The sequence below is a fragment of the Onychostoma macrolepis genome, chromosome 13, assembly GCF_012432095.1.
Source record: "Onychostoma macrolepis isolate SWU-2019 chromosome 13, ASM1243209v1, whole genome shotgun sequence".
In the NCBI taxonomy this organism is placed as follows: domain Eukaryota; kingdom Metazoa; phylum Chordata; class Actinopteri; order Cypriniformes; family Cyprinidae; genus Onychostoma; species Onychostoma macrolepis.
In genome coordinates this window covers 16,557,756-16,576,298 of record NC_081167.1, presented here as the reverse complement: position 1 = coordinate 16,576,298, position 18,543 = coordinate 16,557,756, and the positions used below count along the sequence as shown (strand labels likewise).

The window sequence follows — 18,543 nt, the reverse complement described above, 5'->3', positions numbered from 1 at the left end:
TTGGAGCTACATATTGGCCATATACATATTCCTTCATACTTCACAACAAATATTTTCCTTCCCAGTCATAAAAACAATTAGTTGCACTAAAAATGGAAACAGAATCGCAAAACGCTACAGTAAAAACACTTTAATTGGTTATGCATATTATTAGAATTTCTCTTAAAATGTAATGTACAATAGTTACTTTTTCTCAGCGAATCAAATTGATTTTATTTATATATTTTTTTTATTTTGATGTTCAGGACAAAACAGAATTGCACAATGACAAAACCATAACATTAATATAAAAAAATAGCCAAAAAGAGCCATTAACTCGTTACAAACATAAATCTTGCTGTGTGAGCTGGTAAATTTTCATTAAAAAAATATTATATTTTTTATAATATTTCACTGGACAATTACTCAGTGATACCTTTCAGGAAGCAGCATTTTCTGCAGATCATTACAGATCATTTTCTGCATACTATTTAGTAAAAATAGCATTTGTAACACTTAGTTTGAAGCTGGCGGTTAGTAAATAAAACTGCACGTGCCTTGCAGAAGAACATGTTTTGGTTGTGCTTTACAACTTTACAAGTCAGATGAGCCTCTGTGGAAGAAACGCAACCAAAACACAGGCACAAGAAATAACCAGTCTACACTAAATGCGTCGCAAATTGACAAATCTGAACATTGTTAATTTAGCTAATCAATATGTTTATAATTTACACGGTCCATCCTTGAAAATAACTATCACAGCATGCACTATACAGCAAACCATAATGAAATGACTCCGTTCAATAGATACTACTGAACTCCCGCTGTTGGAGAGCTATATTGCTATCTGTTGGTTAAATAACATATCTTACCTGTTGAGTAAGAAACAAGCCATGAGTCGGTTTAAAAAATGTTCAAATCAGAGTTCTCTCCAGGTCTAAAAAAGTCCAAGCCTACTTATTTATTTATTTTTTTTATTTGCTGTTTTGCATGTTTCATCATGGTCAATATTTTTATGCTATGTTCTAAGCTGTGTAACCTCCACTGTCACTCCCAACTCGTCACATATTGACGCTTGGTCAGGACCCTTTGGTGTCACTTTTGGGCGCACAGGGTACCCCTTTAGCGTCAATACCCTTGCCGTCAATATGCCGACACGAAAGGCACTGGGAATTTTATCGTCATGATTAAATTATATATTGGGTAATAATATTGCCATTATTGCATATATGTTGGGGTGTAATTTTTCAACCCAACAGTTTTATTTACATTACACTATTTACACATTTACAAGCACGTAACCCAACCCCTGCCCCTAAACCAACCATTTGTCAACAAAACACAAGATATAACAGGCAGATACAGCTACAGTCATAATTTATTCAAAAAATATGAATATTCCAAGTCTTCCGAGGCAAAAAATATTTCCACATATTTCCAGGATTAAAGTACAATACAAACCAATGGGCCGCTGTCCCTGCATTATGGGCAAGTCCTTGGCAAGAAATCAAAAAAAGAAAAAAAAAAGGGGCCAGATTGCCAATTCAGCCCTAATATAAATGTAAATCATTTCAGAAAAAAAAAAGTCATATCTAAAACTACATAAATACAATTATTTTATAATTCAATGTCCATTATAGTGTTGGTCTCAATGTCCAGTATAGCACCGCAAACTGTACACTATACTCTAAAACTTATATATTTCTGTAGAATTCCTCCTGCAAATCTTCACCAAAACTGAAATTAACAAATGGACAAAATATCCATTTGATATTGAAAATCAGATATGAAATATCTCAGCAATGCATAGACTGTGTTTTGACATTCAACTTGATGTCTGTTTAGAAAAAAGCCAAAGTTGTGGATTGTGGACTGAACTTATTTTTGAAAGGTAGCAGGTTTGAATGTTCCAACAGCCATCATCAATACAGCCTTTAACAAGACTCAATAGAGCATTGTCCAGAAATATATTATTTGTTTCTTTGTTTACTATTAAGTTTTTAATGATTTTTTTTTTTACATTATTATTATAATCATTTAGCTTTGTGCTTCTAACATTGATATTCAAAATAGATAACATTTATTTTTTTCTCTGATTTCTTAAAAAAACAACATATTTGCACTAGAAATTAAAATAATCACAAGCTTTTTGTATTTCATTTACTGTACATAACAGTTATTTGTTGTGTAACTTTTTTTTCCCTTTATGGTCTGTGTGGCACACATTTCTTGGGTGTTTCTTGATTCCAAAGATATTCGTTTTTGGGTGTGTAGTATTATTCATTAATTAGACACTAATTTGTCAGACTCAAAGCATAAAATGTCCATTTCTTTGTCAATTACTTAACAGTCATGTTCAGTTGTGTACATGGCCCATTTGTTTAAGCGGCTATAGATGGGAGTGTTATCACTCTCTCTGTACATGTAAACCCCTGTGACACGGTTCCACTCCATTCTGGGAATGACGCTCTTGATTCCCTTGCAGTCTGCTAAAAGCTGCTTCTCCTGATTTTCCAAGGCCACAAAGCCAAAGAAACTCTTGACATTTTCAGCCGCATGGTATTTAGCATGTACTTCAGCTGTACGCTGGAACAGAGCTTGTTCGCTGGAGCAGTACTGGGACCAGTACGCCTCCTGATGGTAGCCAAGTGGAGAGCAGCAGTTTTTCAAACAGAGGAGCAGAAAGACAGCGAGGGAGATGATTCCCACCAGCAACCAGCCCAAAAGCTAGATGAAGAATGGAAAAAATGAAGTTTGTACATATCACTAGTGTTGACGCAATTAGGGACTGTAACAACACTATGAAAAATGATAAGTACCTGGGATTCATACTTTAATTTGCGTTCAACCTCTACTGAGTAGTTCAAAAATGGAGCAGGTACATCTTTACATGGAAACTGGGCCATGATCTCTGGACCAGGTGTAGTTGAAAAGAAGTCGTCCAAAGATGAGGGGTTCATGAACTCACTGAAAGCACAGACATACGCCTCTCCTCTAAGGAGGGAAATTACAGTCCAGGTGACAGGGGCAACGACTGCTCTGCCCACAATGGAGCCCAACAGAGCAAAAGCAGCAGTCACTGACAATTTCCTGCATCTTCTGCTCCGACACTCTGACACAACGTCCCAGGTATTTTGATTCAGCATCACCCCAATGACAAAGAAAGCCAGGGCTGGTACACCAATGGCAGCCAGGCCATACAGGTAATTCTTCTTTGGTAAACATGGACAGTGAAAAGCTAAGATGTTGTATGCTGTCTGACCAAGCACTGTTCCTAAACCAATGAGGCCATTGAAAACCATGACATCCTTACTCTTGAAGTAAAGTGCTATAAATTTGATGTATTCTGAGAGGAAAGCAGACATCTTATTTTGATATAGGAGTTTCTTTTTCTCCGCTTCTTAACGCTGACGATGATTATTGTCTCTGTAAATTAAACCTAAAACCTGACAAAGATAGATGTGCAAGTAAGTCCTTTATGGTTGACACAGTTATACATGAAAAGAGGGGCAAAACAGAAACAGCTTCATTATACAATTTCTAATTTAATGATGTAGTCATACATTCAGTTCATATAAAATCAATCAATTGGGCAAAGTTTCCTCAAGCCTCTATGTGCCACTCAAATTAATTACCAAAAACCAAATATCAACTGAAAAACCACATAATTTCTGAAAGGAAGACTTACATTTCATCACCAGGGAGTACAAATGGTCTTGCTGAACATCCACAAAGTTTTAAAATTATGTACAAGCAGAAGCAGATTGTAAAAACAAAACAAAGACCTGCCTGTATGTAGCTGTATTTGTTGTGGTCAAGAAGTGAGATCATTCCTTCGCTCTGTCTATTATGTACATACAGCAGTGAATCACCAACAGCAATTACAATCTGGTTTCAGCCCCAGTGGAACTAACAAGCATTTAACTAAAACAGGTTGGGCTAAAGTAAATGAGAGTGATCATACACATGCACACAAAAAAAAAAAAAACATCTTTCTCTCTCTCTCTTTCTCTCTCTCCTTCTCTCTCTCTATATAAATGTCATCCAACAGTACTGTTCAACATGCCTCCTGAGACCCAGTAAAAAATGGATATGACAGTGGTTCCTAAGTTACAGTTGCATTTTTTGCAATTATCTGACACTCCTTTCGCAGGTCTTGAAATTAAACTAGGTGTGTTTAATTATGGAGACATACAAAATAGGAACATTGAAGTGCACAGAACATCTCAGAATGAAGAGATCATCTTGGAAACAATGTCATGAATGTCATGAAACGGATTCTGTGAGTGAGTTCTGAAGTGACACCCATTGTGGTTCTCAACCTTTTTGACTACATCCACTGTCCAAAATAATATTCAAAGCCAATTTACAGAAATTGGGATAGTAATTAAACAACAAATGTATTGATTTTTGTTTGTTTTACCTCATTATCAAATTATTTTTGTCTTATTTTAAATAATTTTTATTAATCTTGAGGCCCTCTTGTAAGTTTGCTGAAGCTTCCTATAGGGCCCTGGACCCCGAAATTCACTGCTTTAAGATATCTTAAAATATCCTAAAATCATATATATAATCAATTATGAGTTAGTAATAAATACTGCTGCTTTAAACTGAAGAGCATAACTAACTAACAGGTGATGGCGATTTACTACTAATCACGGAACCGGCTTTACTGACGAGATGCGCATGATAATCGAATTCGATTAATTGCACAGCCCTAATAAATACTGTAAAAATGACCTCTGGAGTGACGTTAGCAGCTGCTGATATGTCCTTGATATCCTATGACTGATTACATTAATAAACTCCTCCTGAATTTAAATTTAGCTATAACTTAATTTTAGTAAATCTTAATTTGTTGCATAAGAAGAGAAAAAGAGTAACATTCCTTATTAACATCGTCATCATCATTATATTATTATTGCCATATTGGTCACACCAGCGTGTTGCTTTGCATTATCACAGAAAAGCCCATATTATCCTATTATTTATGTTCTCATTTATTTATAGTAAGAAACAACACATGTTTACAACAGTGGCTCGATTGAATGACTGCTGAGTCTCAGGAGGATATCAAATAAGAATGGCATGCAATAAATAGAAATGAGAAATGAGTACTGCTAAACCAGACTAAGATTAAACCATGAAGTCAGACTTTGGAGTAGTATGCCACAGCTGTGTTTTTCATAGGTGTTTGAGTGTAGAGCTCATCTGAGAGACTGAGTGTATCCAAATGCGCATGTCCATTCATATTCATATCTTCAGCGTGTTTGTTCAGAAATAGTGCGGGTTTACATGTATGCCAGTTCCACAGGACTTTATTCATGTCTTCTTCTTTACGGATCCCAAGAAGCTTCTCCTCGTCACTCTTCTGTTTTTCCCCATCATCATCTTTATTGCCTTTCCCTTTCTTTGTGGGTAGCTGGAATTGTGGAACAATTTCACCACTGATGCTCTCGAAGTATTGCTGTATGCAGACCTTAGCGAAGCTCTTGGCATGCTCTTTGCATGTTTCATCGAATAGTTTACGCTCTGTATCAATGTAGTGCGACCAATATTTGGTTTTAAGAAAAGCGGCTTGTGTAAAACAAGGTCTTATCGCCCTTATCAAGAAGGCTGCTATAGTTATCACCATTAAAAAGGTCCATCCACAGGCCTAAAAAAAATTGCAACAGATTAATTTAAAAATAAAACAATATATTGTTTTATATATATTTTTAATATAATATATAGCCTAGCCTAATATAGACAATTTAGGCCTATAGTCTACATATTATCAAACTGAATGTCATAGCCATTTACATTTACGCATTTAGCAGACGCTTTAAGCGACTTACATTGCATTCAAGTTACAGTTTTTACATTTTATCAGCTCTTGCTTTCCCTGGGAATCAAACCTATGATCTTGGCGTTGCTAGCGCCACGCTCTACTATTTGAGCTACAGGAAAGCCATCATTTCTCATCTATAGGCCCAATAGCCTACTTTTAAATCCGTGGTCTATAGGCTACTAGTTTACCTGGGTTCATAATTAGCCTAATCCTGGACCTGTCGTGTTTTAGTAGCTATACCTCTTGTAGGCTCTCTGTGAAAATTTATTTTCAAATCGTATGAAACGCACAAACAGAAAAATAAATTCTAATTTCTTCTCAATTGTTTGTCTCTCCACGCATTTGACGTTTTCATTTTCTCTCAGGGCGTCGAAGTTTCTATAGGCGCATGAATATTTAATGAGGTATGCACTAAAGCATTTTATGGTTGGTTGTTTGTTGATAAACAACTTTAACACCGCATCTCTTCACGCCTGACACTATAATTAATAACATCCCAAGTGTGTGCTACAGTCTTTTAAAATTACTTTTGCCAAATTTTACAAAATGACAAATATTGCTTTACCCAGCGTTAATAGTAATAGGTAAGATCATTTAGAAACCCCCATTTCATCACTAAGTTGTGAAATAATGTCATTACCTGTGACAAACAGCGAATATACCTAATGGCCGCTTCTCTGGAAATAATCTCATACCCATCAAATACGTCTTTGCATGGAATCCTTGCTTGTAATTTCAGAAGCTCCTTTTTGGATAGGCTGTGATGGCTCTCGTTGAGGAACTCGGATAAATCCGTCGTGGGGCTGAAAGCACACAAAAAGCTCTTGCCATCCATTAAAGTCACGGCTACCCATACAGCCGGAGCGATGAGAGCGCGCTGCGTCATGGAGCTGAACATGTAGCGCAAAACCGCCGGATCTTTCCTGCGTTTTCCAACCGGTCTCTTCCATTCCTCAGTTAACACTGATATGTTGTTGTTAAGTACATATCCAAGTAAAAAGAACCATATTGGCGGAACGATTAGAATGCCGATTCCATACGCATAATTGTAGTCTGGAAGACAAGGACAGGTGAACTCAAAAGAGGAATACATCTGAGCACTTGCCAGAGCCATGATCCCACAGATGCCGTTCATGAACGACTCCTGGTTGGCTTGCAAAAACTGGACCATAATTCGAAACTTATCCATTTTTTTAAAATCAGTTCACCTTTTAGAGCAAAATAGGAGATCAAATTAATGCAGTTGAGCAAAAATAAATTCTAAATCTTATTATAATAATCAAAGATTTATTTTATATTGTCAGAGAGAAACACTGCTGGAGCGGAGTTGAATCCAAAGTGAACAAAGGTTCACCAGGTCGCATTAATGCATGGATGCACATGAGTGACAGGCCCCTCCTTTAGAGGCTCTAACACATCCTCAACTAAACAATTGGGTGTGATTTTTGTCCTCGCATTGTCCAGTGCTTAAACTGTTCACTGTCAAGCATAATACATAACTACAAGCCAAAATATCTCTTACTCAGGTGTATTGAAGGCAACTGTACATTTCAAAACATGGAAACACAGAACGCAGTGGTCTAACAGATAAACATATTTTTATTAATCAATATTATTAATACATACACAATATATACAGACAAATACATATACAACATATTTTTCAGGTGTTGCCAGGGTTCTGTAGTAATTTGCATCCAAGCCATATCCATGAGGTTGTTGTGTAATGTGTGTGGAAAGAGACATGCAAAAATACACAAACTAAATCCCAGCATATTCAAATGTACCAGCATGCAAGCGCTTGAGGAAGGTTAAAACAAGAGTTTCTGAACTGACAATAATCTGATAGTAACATTACAATTAAAAAATGTTTGGGTTCTACATTCTATGCAGATGAAAAATTCTCCATCCAGGTATCATTGCATCAGAATCCTATGGGGCCTGAAGGGCTCATTGCAACATTGTTGAAGACAGAAATTATACATAATTATTATGAATCCAGTGCACCAGCATGCAAGCTTTTTAAGTTTTGCTTCTGAATTAACATGAATTAGTCAATTAGGTCTCAAATTATTACATTTCTAGGGTCAACATTTTTCATTATCTTTATTAATATTTCACTTATTGACATTAATTCTGATTTAAGAGGTAAGATCCCCCAGTTTTACACTTCAGAGAACAATGCCTTTCCATTGATATCTTCCCAAGTGATACACACTTTGGACTTATAGGCCATCCTGGTCACGTCCAGCTCTGGTTTACACTCGTACCAGGTCTGCAGCAAGTGATCCACCTGATCTTGTCTGGTTATACCGTGCAGACGCTCCTCTTCTTCCTCTTCATATTCATTATGGATTGTGCTGGGTCTGAATGCACTTGAGAGGGGCATTCTCACAGTCACGTCTTCTCGCATACTCTCAAAGAACTGCACCACACATTTTCTGGCAAAATCTCTGGCATGAAGGACACAGGTCTCATCGAAGAGCTTCTGCTCAATGTCCAGGTAATTGCTCCAGTAGCGTGTCTGCAGAAAAGTGGCGTGATTGAAGCAAGGCTTTAGGACACGACCCACAGCGCCCAAAAAAATGAAGAAGAGGAGGATTGACCAGCCTATTGCCTTTAAGAAGAAGATAAATGATACAAGAAGAATAGATGAATCATCTGGTTATGCAAAGCATGAAAGGATTTTAACCACCTACAGATTTGCTAAAGGTCTGCTCCTGTCAACTTTGTACAACTCAATCTTACTTAGCAGCTATCAAGTCAAAAATGACACTGACATCACAGTTCTTTGACTAAAGACAATGTAAGCATTGAAAAAATGCGCCAAAAATGTGAGAAAACCCATTCACCTGAGAGTAACAACGCACATATCGTGAGACAGCTTTCCGAAAACTGCTGTTTTTGAAGATGACATCCTCTTTGCAAGGCACCTTAGCCATGATCTTGATCAGTTCTAGGCCAGTGCTGTTTGGTATTCCTGTAAAATATTTAGGGTCTACATTCATACTAAATGCACAGATGAAACATTTTCCATCCAAGAGTGTCATCAGAATCCAGACCATGGGTGCCAGAAGGGACCGTTGCAACATTGATGACAGCAAAAATCTAGAAGAAGGATAATATAAGTTTTTTGGTAGCACTTTATTTTACAGTCCTGTTCCTCATGTACGTATGTAGGCTACTTATTAATGCAATTACAATAGCTAGGTAATAACTGTCATAACCCTGAACCTACCCCTAAACCTAACCCTACCCCATTTAGTTACATTATTACCAGTACTTTCTTAGGTAGGCCAAAGTACATTGTAAGTACACGTACATACTGTAAAATAAAGTGCAACCATTATTTTTATATGATTAATATTAATAATAAATGAGTAGCCTTATTTATATTATTTAGCTTCAAACTTACTTTACCACTGCTGGATTTTTTGTCCTCTTGCCCAGGGGTCTGACCCACTCTTCCATCAGGACCCCAGTATGACGATTAACTAACACTCCCAAAAGGAACAATATAATTGGAGGAACGAACATGACCCCTAGTGCGTACATCTTATTGTATTGCGGTAAACAGGGGCAGTTGAAATCAAAACTTGTATACAACTTGACGCTTATCAGTGACAATATTATACAGATACCATTGGAGATGGACTCAGAATTTGACTGGAAATATTGCAGAACCAACTTTAAACGATCCATTAATTAGTTTAAGTTATCGCTATAAGAGGCTGCAGATAAGAGGCTACTTATCTGATATTTGACCGCCAAATGCTGTTCAAATCTGCGCTGTTCAAGTCTGCGAAAAAGACAAACGAAAAAACAAACTCACTTGAGAAATGGTTAATTTAATTTAAAAGTAATTGTATGGATCACGTGTAAATGAGTGTTTCACAGATTTCAACGCATCTCGCGAGCTCTGCGTGCTGAAGTGTGATGGGTTCACATGTAGGGCACGCGCACCTGCTTCCTTTGGCCACACCCGAATGTGCGCACGAACCTGGCTTTAAAACTAGTTAAAACGGGTTTGCTTTCTTCTTCCCTTTGAGTAGTCGGATGGTGAAAAACATGTATATTTACATTTTTCATATTTTTCTCTCAAAGCGCTCCTCCCGTGAGCCTAAAGAATATAGCCTAATCGGTTTGGAGAATGTAGCCTAACTTTTTCTCAATTACCGCATAGCGTGACCCCCAGGAAAATAACGTTAAAAAGAAAGCTTAAAACGATCCTATAAACGGATGGTTGCTTTGGGGTTTATTTGACAAACTCTCGTATCAAAGTGTTATGTAGGCTATAATAAGCTACTAAACTTTGGTGAGGTAGCGACCTCGTGTGGGTATAGCCTATTTGTCATCCGCCTATAGTCACTGCGCAGCTGCACATTCTTCAAAAAGCCGAAAAGAAAAGAAACAAAAAAATACAACATAAATGCCTTGTCGTAAAACCTCATTTGAATACCGCCGTTTGTAGATAGGCTATTATTCTCATCATATATTATATAACATTGATATATGATAAGCCATTCGATCGCTATGTAGCCTACATTTATTTTTGTAATTGCATGTACATCCACAGTTAACACTATAGGCAGATAATATTCACTGTAAGTATAACTTGTAAAAACTTTAATACTTTTTTCCTCAAAAAGTTAATGTTTCCATCACCCCCGGAGTGCGTGCGTGCGTGTGACATGATGTAGACTCAAGAGGGGAACTGACCCACGTGCTTATTATAGAGGAGCGAAAACGGCCCCATTGGTCACTTCCTGGATGTGAGAGCAGATGAGGAAACAGAGTAACGGTACTACAGCGCTTTCTCTTGTGTCGGTTCAGTATCGTTCTGAAACAATGAACAACGCTGGACTTTAACTCTTGGATTACAGTGTAAGTTACTATTCAGTTCTTGGTCTAAAACAAAGACTCAGCGCGAGTAGTGGCCATCTGTTGTTTCATAGATTATTTAAGACACCGTAATAGCTGTGATTAAAATGTAAAAAAAAAAAATAGTTTTGTAAACCACAGGAGTTAAAACGCCTTCAATAACGTCGTTAAGAAAATACGCAATTGTGTCGATTAAAAAGAGAAGTTGTTAGATGCTCTGCCTTTTACTCGTTAGTTTATTGCGTCACCGCTCTCTACACTACACGTTTCACTCGCCCTGTTGCTGATAAACTTACTTTCAGTCACGCGTAAACAAATATTTCCTCTGTAATAGTGTCTAACTATTTGTAGATTTCTCTCTGTGTAATGAGTAAATTGTTGTTGTTGTCTACACTCCGCCCTTTCGTGTTTGTAGACTGTGGGAATCTTTGTAGCGCCAAGCAAATTTCTCAATTATCGTCTTAACTGGAGCTCAGCCATTATTAGTCAACTACCTATCATTATGCTCTCTATTTAAAAACTATTTTTTGTTATTTTGTTGCAGTTTAACTTGGGATATGATGCAGTTCCACTAATGTACACTAATAAAAATAGGGCCTAAACTGAATATAAGTAGTAGAACATTGAAACACCTTTCAGCTGGAAAAGGGGGAGGTAGTTAACTTTCAGAAAACTTGTTGAGATCAAAGCATCAAAGTAAAATTTCAGCCATTTAATTATTTTCTTTTTATTCTCTATATGGTTTAATTTACAAAAAAAAAAAAAAAAAACTGTTTGGTCACGCTTTATATTAGGTGGCCTTAACTACTATGTACTTACATAAAAAAAATAAGTACAATGTACTTATTGTGTTCATATTGTATTGCAAAACACTTTTACTGCTATTGAGGTGGGATAAGGGTAAGGTTAGGGACAGGTTTGGTGGTCTGGGTAGGTTTAAGGGTGGGTTAAGGTGTGAGGGATGGGTCAACAGTGTAATTATAAATGTAATTACAGAAATTAATTACAAATGTAATTACATATAGGTATTTTTAAAAATATAAGTACAATGTAAAAACGTGTATGTACACAATAAGTGCATTGTACCAAATTATTAATTTAAATAGAAGTACATATTAGTTAAGGCCACCTAATATAAAGTGGGGCCAAATGTTTAAATGCAGTTTAAACACTGAAATGTTTGAAAAGAAAAAAACGGCCAAACCTTTCAAATTTATTAAAGATCCATTTTTCTTATAATAACTAGTATGGTTAAGCTTGATGAAGTCTATAAACAGAAAATGAGACTGAATGAGAATATTTGCTTGCCTTCTCATCATGGTGTATAAAGAGTCCAAATAAATCACACAACTGATAAATAAAATTAGACGAGTACATTTTTTACTACTATGAATTGCATATCACTTCAAAAGATTGACAAAAGTTGTGTCTAATGCTTTAAAAAAATCACGGGACACCAAAGTGTACCGTATTCATGGAATGTGCCAGTAGCCAGTAGATTGTATAAATAAGGAATTTTATCTGCCTCATTCCAAGAATCACACAGACTCCAAGTGCCACACTATAAATAAACCTATTACTCATATACACTGAGGAGGCTCAGTGTATATGAGGTTCCTTCCAAAGCATCAGTCAAGGCTAAATGACAAAATACTTTAAAAAGAGATGAGATGGTACCACAGTGTTTTTTTATTTTATTTTATTATTTTTTTCAGTGGATACTTTTATCTGGAGACAGTTATCTTGCTGGTTTAATTTATGACATTTAACAGAGGTTATCTGACTTCCTTCCCCAGTGCAGGACAGTCCTTTGTATTACAGTTCAAAAATAACCATGAAGAATGACATGTTTTCTCAAAAGTTAGAAGATGCATTTCCTTTCAAGAGGCTCACATTAATCGAGAAATGTGTGTTTTCCTAGACACACAGTGAAGGATGCAAGGTGCTTTTGCACGGGTTTGCATGGTGGTAGTAGCCGCTATCCTCAACCACCCGCTGCTCTTCCCTAATGAGAACACCACCATCCCTGAGCAAGATGACGAGCTCCTGACCCGGATGAAGGAGCACCAGGAGAAACTGGAGGCCGAACAGAAGCGCCTGGATCAGGAGATCTCACAAACAGAAACAGCTCTGATTGATGATCCAGACAGTTACAGCTGGTACTTTTGGAGCACTCTCTGCCTAGTCATTTTCTTCACGATTGAGGTGTGCAGGCAGGATATGATCCCTACTGAAATGCCAGACACCATGGAAGATGAAGATGGAGAATCCAGTGCCGAATATCTCATCGCTAAGACTGTAGCCCTAGATAAAGGTGTCCTGAGTAACTTCTGCAAGACCCACTTCCATCCTTTCATCCACGAGAGCGGGAGAGTGCGAGAGTTTATCGAAGGCTTTGCAGATGATCTGCTCGAGGCTTTGAGAAGTGTTTGCGTTCGAGATTCTGACCTGGAAGTCGAGGACTTTGTTGGCATAGGCAGCATGTTTGAGTCCTGGAGGGTGTCTAAACCTCCTACATGTGACCTCTTTGTGCCTTTTGCACCTCCACAGCCATTCAGGTTCCAGTCTCAGCTCTGGTGCGACCCCTCCACTGAAATTCCACTGGACTTGCAAGGATGTGGAAGGATTAAACTAATAAAACCAGGTGGAAATGGCACAGACTGTCTTTGTGGCTCAACCAATCTCGGTGATGATATGCTCTGTCTGCTTCACAATAGAAATGAGAGTGAAAAACTTGAGGAACACACACTGGTGGAGCTCCTCTGCGAGAAGAACACCTCATATTTGTCGAAAGATCAGATCATGAGATGGTTCCAGATCTCGGTGAGCAAAGCATGGGGCCAGATCTCTCACAAGTACGATTTTGAGCTGGCATTTCGGAACCTAGACTTCCCTGGAGCTCTGAAAATCAGATTTAGGTCTGGAAAGACTGTCATTCTTAACATTACCCCTGCCGTTCAGTTTGAGGACACGGATGCTTACCTCATCTCTCATTTCCCATCTGACACTAGTAACTCCTCAGACATTCACTGGCAACTCTCACTAACTGTTTATGAAAAGAACCTGCTTAAACATCTAGCAAAACGACTTCCTACAAATTCGTGTCATGTTCACTGTCTTCAGATAGTTTCTTTCTTGCACAAAAAGCAGACGGCTTTGACTGGGAGAAGCGCCTTTTCTAATTACCATATAAAGACGGCGCTTTTGCATCTGCTGTTGAGTAAACGTCCTGCGATGTGGCAGCCGCAGAATCTCAATCACAGATTAAGAGATCTGCTCCGCTTCCTGCAGCAAAGCCTAGAGGAAAAGAGACTCTATCACGTTGTTGTTGGGAACCCTCGCATCCCAGTGGAAATTCTGGTTCCCAAAATAATCCGTACTGCGGAACCGATAAACCTGTTTAGGCCTCTTGTATTGCAGAGGCACGTATATGCCAAAATGGAGGAGCATTTTCAAGAGATGGTCAAAAATACCTCTGTGCTTGTTCAAGAATATACCCCACACTTATCTAATGGTTACGTGAGACATGAATTTAGCTCAACAGATCAGACATAGACTTACTCACTGCTCTGGCTTTGAGTGCAAGGGATTTTTTACAGCCTAATTACATGATGACGTTATGCACCTCAAATGTAAACAACATGTTAAGCACTGACTGTTTCTGATGCTATGATGATATTTGGGTGTTTCTTTAACTATGGGTTTTTGGTTTGTTTTTTTGTCCCAGCGGCCAAATTTCAACTTTTACATTTTTGTTATATGTAGGTCACGTTAAAGTGAACTTGGAAACTTTTGTCTATTTTTTAGCATTTATTTTTGTTACTTTTCAAATGCCATTCATATATAATTTTATTGTTTTACTCTTGTCCCAGACTGAGACTTTCCATCTGAAAATATAAAATCCATCATAAAAATATGATACATTTTTTTAATTATCATAACAAACAGTGAATTAATATATTTATTTATATATATATATATAATGTGTACACTTTACTACTTCTCCTTAGTTTTGGTGTCATTTTCACAACAATAAACAAACTTTGCATCTAATAATAATAATAATAATAATAATAATCAAGCAAAAGTTACTGTTTTGTTTGTTTGTTTTTACCAAGGGGACAGTGTCAGTTTAGAGCATGATGGAGTTGAAATAAGATTTAATGTGTGAAGAAAATCAAGGTAAATATCACCTAATAACAGTTATTTTTATCATGCATTATTTCAAGCTATAATGTTGTTCAATGATGCAAAAAGTGAAAACAAGTGTGTATTTAAAATATCTAAAATGCTTGCTGTGAAATTGTCCTTAGCAAGATTTTCCGGAAAAAAAAGTTTAAAATGTAATTTCCACCACAGAATGTTACCAAACACAATACATAATTTGAGATGTGAATGACATGATGTTGCTGCTATAAAATAATAGGATTTTAAGAAAGTTTATTTTCCTAAAGTCCACAGGGCTAAAAGTGCACATGGTTGAAGAAACACCCACTTGCTATTCATCATCATTCTGGCAGCTGATTCAGAATCTCTGAACCATGAGTTATTACAAATGATGTTATATCATGTTAAGAATTTAAATTCTATAACATGAGAGTATTTAGCAGTATTATCAGTTTTGATCTTGTCTGTCAACATAAGGGATTGTTGAAATGTCTAAACAAAGTGTGAGCAGCAAGCACATCTAAAGAAATGGTGCACATGTACAGGCCCAAGCAGAAGCTGTTTCACAGGTTTGAAGAGGGCTTTTTAAAAAATATATCTTTTCTGTACAATGCACTGGTTTTACTCCTTGTAGTCTTTGTCTTAGATTTTTTTTTAAACAGAGATGCACTAAACAAACTTTTAAGTAGTATGCAGTTGTGCAGTTTCCCCTCCCAGGAAGCAATGTTGTTGTACAGCCTCATGACATGCAGTGCATGACTCAGTAGCATTTCACTTGTGACCAAAGAGGAAACTGGTCATATATATAGAGATTTATATTTACATTTATGCATTTTGCAAAAGCTTTTATCCAAAGCAAGTTACACTCAGGGGTTTTTCAAAGCAAAAAAAAAATCCTGAGCCTGAACTTTTTTGTGGGGATGGGATGGGGCGGGCCAGGGGGGTGCGGGTGTTGGATGGGGCAGCACATGCAAAGCATGCAATGACTGTGGCAACTTTAACATTTGAAAGGATACTATGGCAAAGTTACTGTTTTCCTTATTGTTTTCCTTATCCTTATTTTTTCATGAATATATGGTTCATGAAAGCAAATGAAAGTTATATCATACACTTGGAAAATTATGAGCTATATCACCGCTTATGAACACATTTATGTTTTATCAGTTCTTGATTTCCTTGGAAATCAAACCCATGACCTACCATGGAAAGATAAGTGATTAAAGGAATAACCACAAGGATATAAGATTTGCCCAAAATATGTTTATATTTTGTATGTTTGGTTTATTTATATTCATGTATGAAAGACATTGTAGCCATTTTTACATGGCCTTCTGGGATCTAGTCTAAGGTCTGAGGCTTAAAAGCACAATTGGTTATAAATTCGGTATAAAAATACTTAGACTATAAGAAAAGAGTTATGATAAAAAATTCCACACACAGATGAACAGATATCATCCCGTTGTACTCTATAAACCATGATCATAATTAGGATTTCCGTCCATGTAGGTGTTGAAGAACACTTTGTGATCCTCTGTGTTGAACATGGTGGCTTTGACCACTGGATCCTCGAACATGCATTCAATCCACTTCCTTAACTCAGGAGTGTTGGCCAAACAACTGAACCACAAATAGAGACACAGAACTATTAGGTTTACAAGCAAGCTATGCTTTGGTAATACATACATAGTAATACATACAAAAGATGGCTGCATGCACAAGAAGTTAACTTGTGAAGACATGTACTTGTGTGCATAAAGTTCACTGAACCAAAGTGCTTTTCAATTCAATTCAGCTGGAACCAGAGCCCTACCTTTACTAATCTCAGTCATTCATCGTTTTCATATCTGTTTAACTTAACCGCTATGACTCAGCACATTATTTCTCTTGCTGTCAGGTAAAATATGTACGTCTTTATCATGCATTCATTATATATTGCATATATGTAATATGCATGTATATACATGTATCTAATAAAAAAATAAAAAAACTTACTGCTTTACGCCCATCATCTCTGCCCTCTCAAACCATGGCCAGATCAAGTAGTCAATCATTGTGATTGAATCGCCCCCAAAATATTTGGTCTTCTTTTTCACCAGATACTGAAAAAAAGGTATAAAAAAGCAGTTGATAAATTGTTATGGTATACTTTCAGAAAGTGTAGGAATTTCAGCCCACCTCATTTAGTTGGGAGACTTTTTCAGTAAATTCAACTTCAGCTGCTGAGACGTCCTCTCCTCTTTTCTTGCCCATAGAGATCTTATAGAAGTATGGAATCACCTGAAATGAGGATGAATTTCCAAAAATGTATGCATAAATTCACTTCAATCAAAAAACAATGAAGATACATAAGGTACATGTTTCCAAATGACAAATTGCCTACCTTTGAATAATGATCCAGCAGCATTCTCTGTTGTGCCCTCTCAAACGGGTCAGATGGGAGCAGTTTCTTCACAGGGTAGGCCTCATCCAGGTACTCGCAGGTGATTGGTGACTCGTAGATCACCTGACCACTTGAAGTTTCTAATGCTGGCACTGTCCCTGAAGGATTCTTCTCCAGAAACCAATCAGGCTTATCCTTCAAGTTGATGTTGATAATTTCATGTCTATGTAAAAGGAATATAAAATCAATAGGCCCACTAGTTAGTGGATAGATATTTAAGAGAGTGATTGTCCTCACAACCACAACAAAAAATCGAATTTACGCTCTAAATATCACATGTACACATTAGGCACACCTCAACCCTCCATGTAACCCAATACTGCACAGCAGGTCAACATTAATACTCACTTAACTCCCTTGGCGGTGAGCACCAGTCTTGCTCTCTGAGCAAATGGACAAAATCTCATGCTGTAGAGACGAATAAGACCATTCGGCACTGCTCCGGGGACAGGACATGCTGTTACACCAATGAAACACATGGGGCACATTAGTGTAAATATTTACATACATATGAAAAAGTTACATAATATGGATGGAATTTCATCAGTAAAATAATGTGGATCACTAAACTGTCCTGGTTCTTAACTGTTTATGAATTACATTTAAAGAGTTTATAATCTGTTTTATCAGAAATATTTTTTTTAACTGATTATGCAACGTCATGGTCTGATAACATCTGGGAGAGTTTTCTGTAGTGAATAATGAAATTAGCTGAACATCTATGCAGATGAACGTGAATTCATATCTGGAAGTTTTTATGAATGCTTTTTCATTAACAAGTTATCGATCAAACAATGAAAGCTTTGTGAGAGAGTCTAATTTCCATGCTTTCTCTTACCTTTTCCTTGGCATTTTGGAGATGGAGCCATTATAAGAGTGTTCACTTAAAGAAGATGTTAAAAGAGGAAATGAAACAATCGATGGTGAGCCTACAAAAAATAGAAAAACATTAGCGTTTTATGCAACAATCAAAAACTGTATGTGTTACATAATGGAAGGAAGAAACAAAGGAAAAATACTTTCGAGGCTATCACAGATGCTTAATATGTTTTACTAAAAGCAAGCAAAAATTCATTCAACGTTTGCTTACCTGTTGAACCGGCTGAGCCGAATGAAGTAAACGATAGTTAGAAAGTTGAGTTTATATAGAAGAATAGGCGTGGCTGAAGATAATGACTCCTCCTCTTACATACATACTGTTAACTTACACCCATGTTACTTTCAAAATAAAGCTCTTCTACTTCTT

The 18,543-nt window shown here is 37.0% G+C and overlaps 5 protein-coding genes across 8 annotated transcripts; 1 reads left to right on the top strand and 4 right to left on the bottom strand.

Moving 5' to 3' along the window:
• Positions 1 to 2,322: 2,322 nt before the first annotated feature.
• Positions 2,323 to 3,344, bottom strand: LOC131551742 (calcium homeostasis modulator protein 2-like). Its single transcript, XM_058794835.1, has 2 exons — positions 2,799 to 3,344; positions 2,323 to 2,706 (listed from the first exon to the last, which is right to left on the bottom strand). The coding sequence occupies exons 1-2, from the start codon at positions 3,342 to 3,344 to the stop codon at positions 2,323 to 2,325; spliced, it is 930 nt and encodes a 309-aa protein (XP_058650818.1).
• A 149-nt stretch (positions 3,345 to 3,493) lies between these two features.
• Positions 3,494 to 6,998, bottom strand: calhm1a (calcium homeostasis modulator 1a). The gene is made up of 2 exons (XM_058796395.1): positions 6,450 to 6,998; positions 3,494 to 5,635 (listed from the first exon to the last, which is right to left on the bottom strand). Exons 1-2 carry the CDS (start codon positions 6,996 to 6,998, stop codon positions 5,129 to 5,131), a joined length of 1,056 nt encoding a protein of 351 aa, XP_058652378.1. The 3' UTR covers positions 3,494 to 5,128.
• Positions 6,999 to 7,972: 974 nt separating this feature from the next.
• Positions 7,973 to 10,500, bottom strand: calhm3 (calcium homeostasis modulator 3). 3 transcript variants are annotated; one of them, XM_058796539.1, is made up of 4 exons: positions 10,443 to 10,500; positions 9,225 to 9,608; positions 8,662 to 8,917; positions 7,973 to 8,426 (listed from the first exon to the last, which is right to left on the bottom strand). In XM_058796539.1, the coding sequence occupies exons 2-4, from the start codon at positions 9,509 to 9,511 to the stop codon at positions 7,974 to 7,976; spliced, it is 996 nt and encodes a 331-aa protein (XP_058652522.1). In that variant the 5' UTR covers positions 9,512 to 9,608; positions 10,443 to 10,500; the 3' UTR covers position 7,973. The 3 variants fall into 3 exon arrangements, with proteins under 3 accessions (XP_058652522.1, XP_058652521.1, XP_058652523.1); XM_058796538.1 differs by lacking the exon at positions 10,443 to 10,500 and adding an exon at positions 9,773 to 10,409; XM_058796540.1 differs by lacking the exon at positions 10,443 to 10,500 and having other exon boundaries at positions 8,662 to 8,789; positions 9,225 to 9,355.
• A 53-nt stretch (positions 10,501 to 10,553) lies between these two features.
• Positions 10,554 to 15,947, top strand: itprip (inositol 1,4,5-trisphosphate receptor interacting protein). Of its 2 annotated transcripts, none has more exons than XM_058796535.1 (2): positions 10,554 to 10,693; positions 12,612 to 15,947. In XM_058796535.1, exon 2 carries the CDS (start codon positions 12,626 to 12,628, stop codon positions 14,243 to 14,245), a length of 1,620 nt encoding a protein of 539 aa, XP_058652518.1. In that variant the 5' UTR covers positions 10,554 to 10,693; positions 12,612 to 12,625; the 3' UTR covers positions 14,246 to 15,947. The 2 variants fall into 2 exon arrangements, with proteins under 2 accessions (XP_058652518.1, XP_058652519.1); XM_058796536.1 differs by having other exon boundaries at positions 10,585 to 10,693; positions 12,487 to 15,947.
• A 150-nt stretch (positions 15,948 to 16,097) lies between these two features.
• On the bottom strand, positions 16,098 to 18,543 carry LOC131552634 (glutathione S-transferase omega-1-like). Its single transcript, XM_058796541.1, has 7 exons — positions 18,388 to 18,543; positions 18,136 to 18,226; positions 17,646 to 17,754; positions 17,238 to 17,460; positions 17,033 to 17,134; positions 16,850 to 16,956; positions 16,098 to 16,474 (listed from the first exon to the last, which is right to left on the bottom strand). The coding sequence occupies exons 2-7, from the start codon at positions 18,164 to 18,166 to the stop codon at positions 16,324 to 16,326; spliced, it is 723 nt and encodes a 240-aa protein (XP_058652524.1). The 5' UTR covers positions 18,167 to 18,226; positions 18,388 to 18,543; the 3' UTR covers positions 16,098 to 16,323.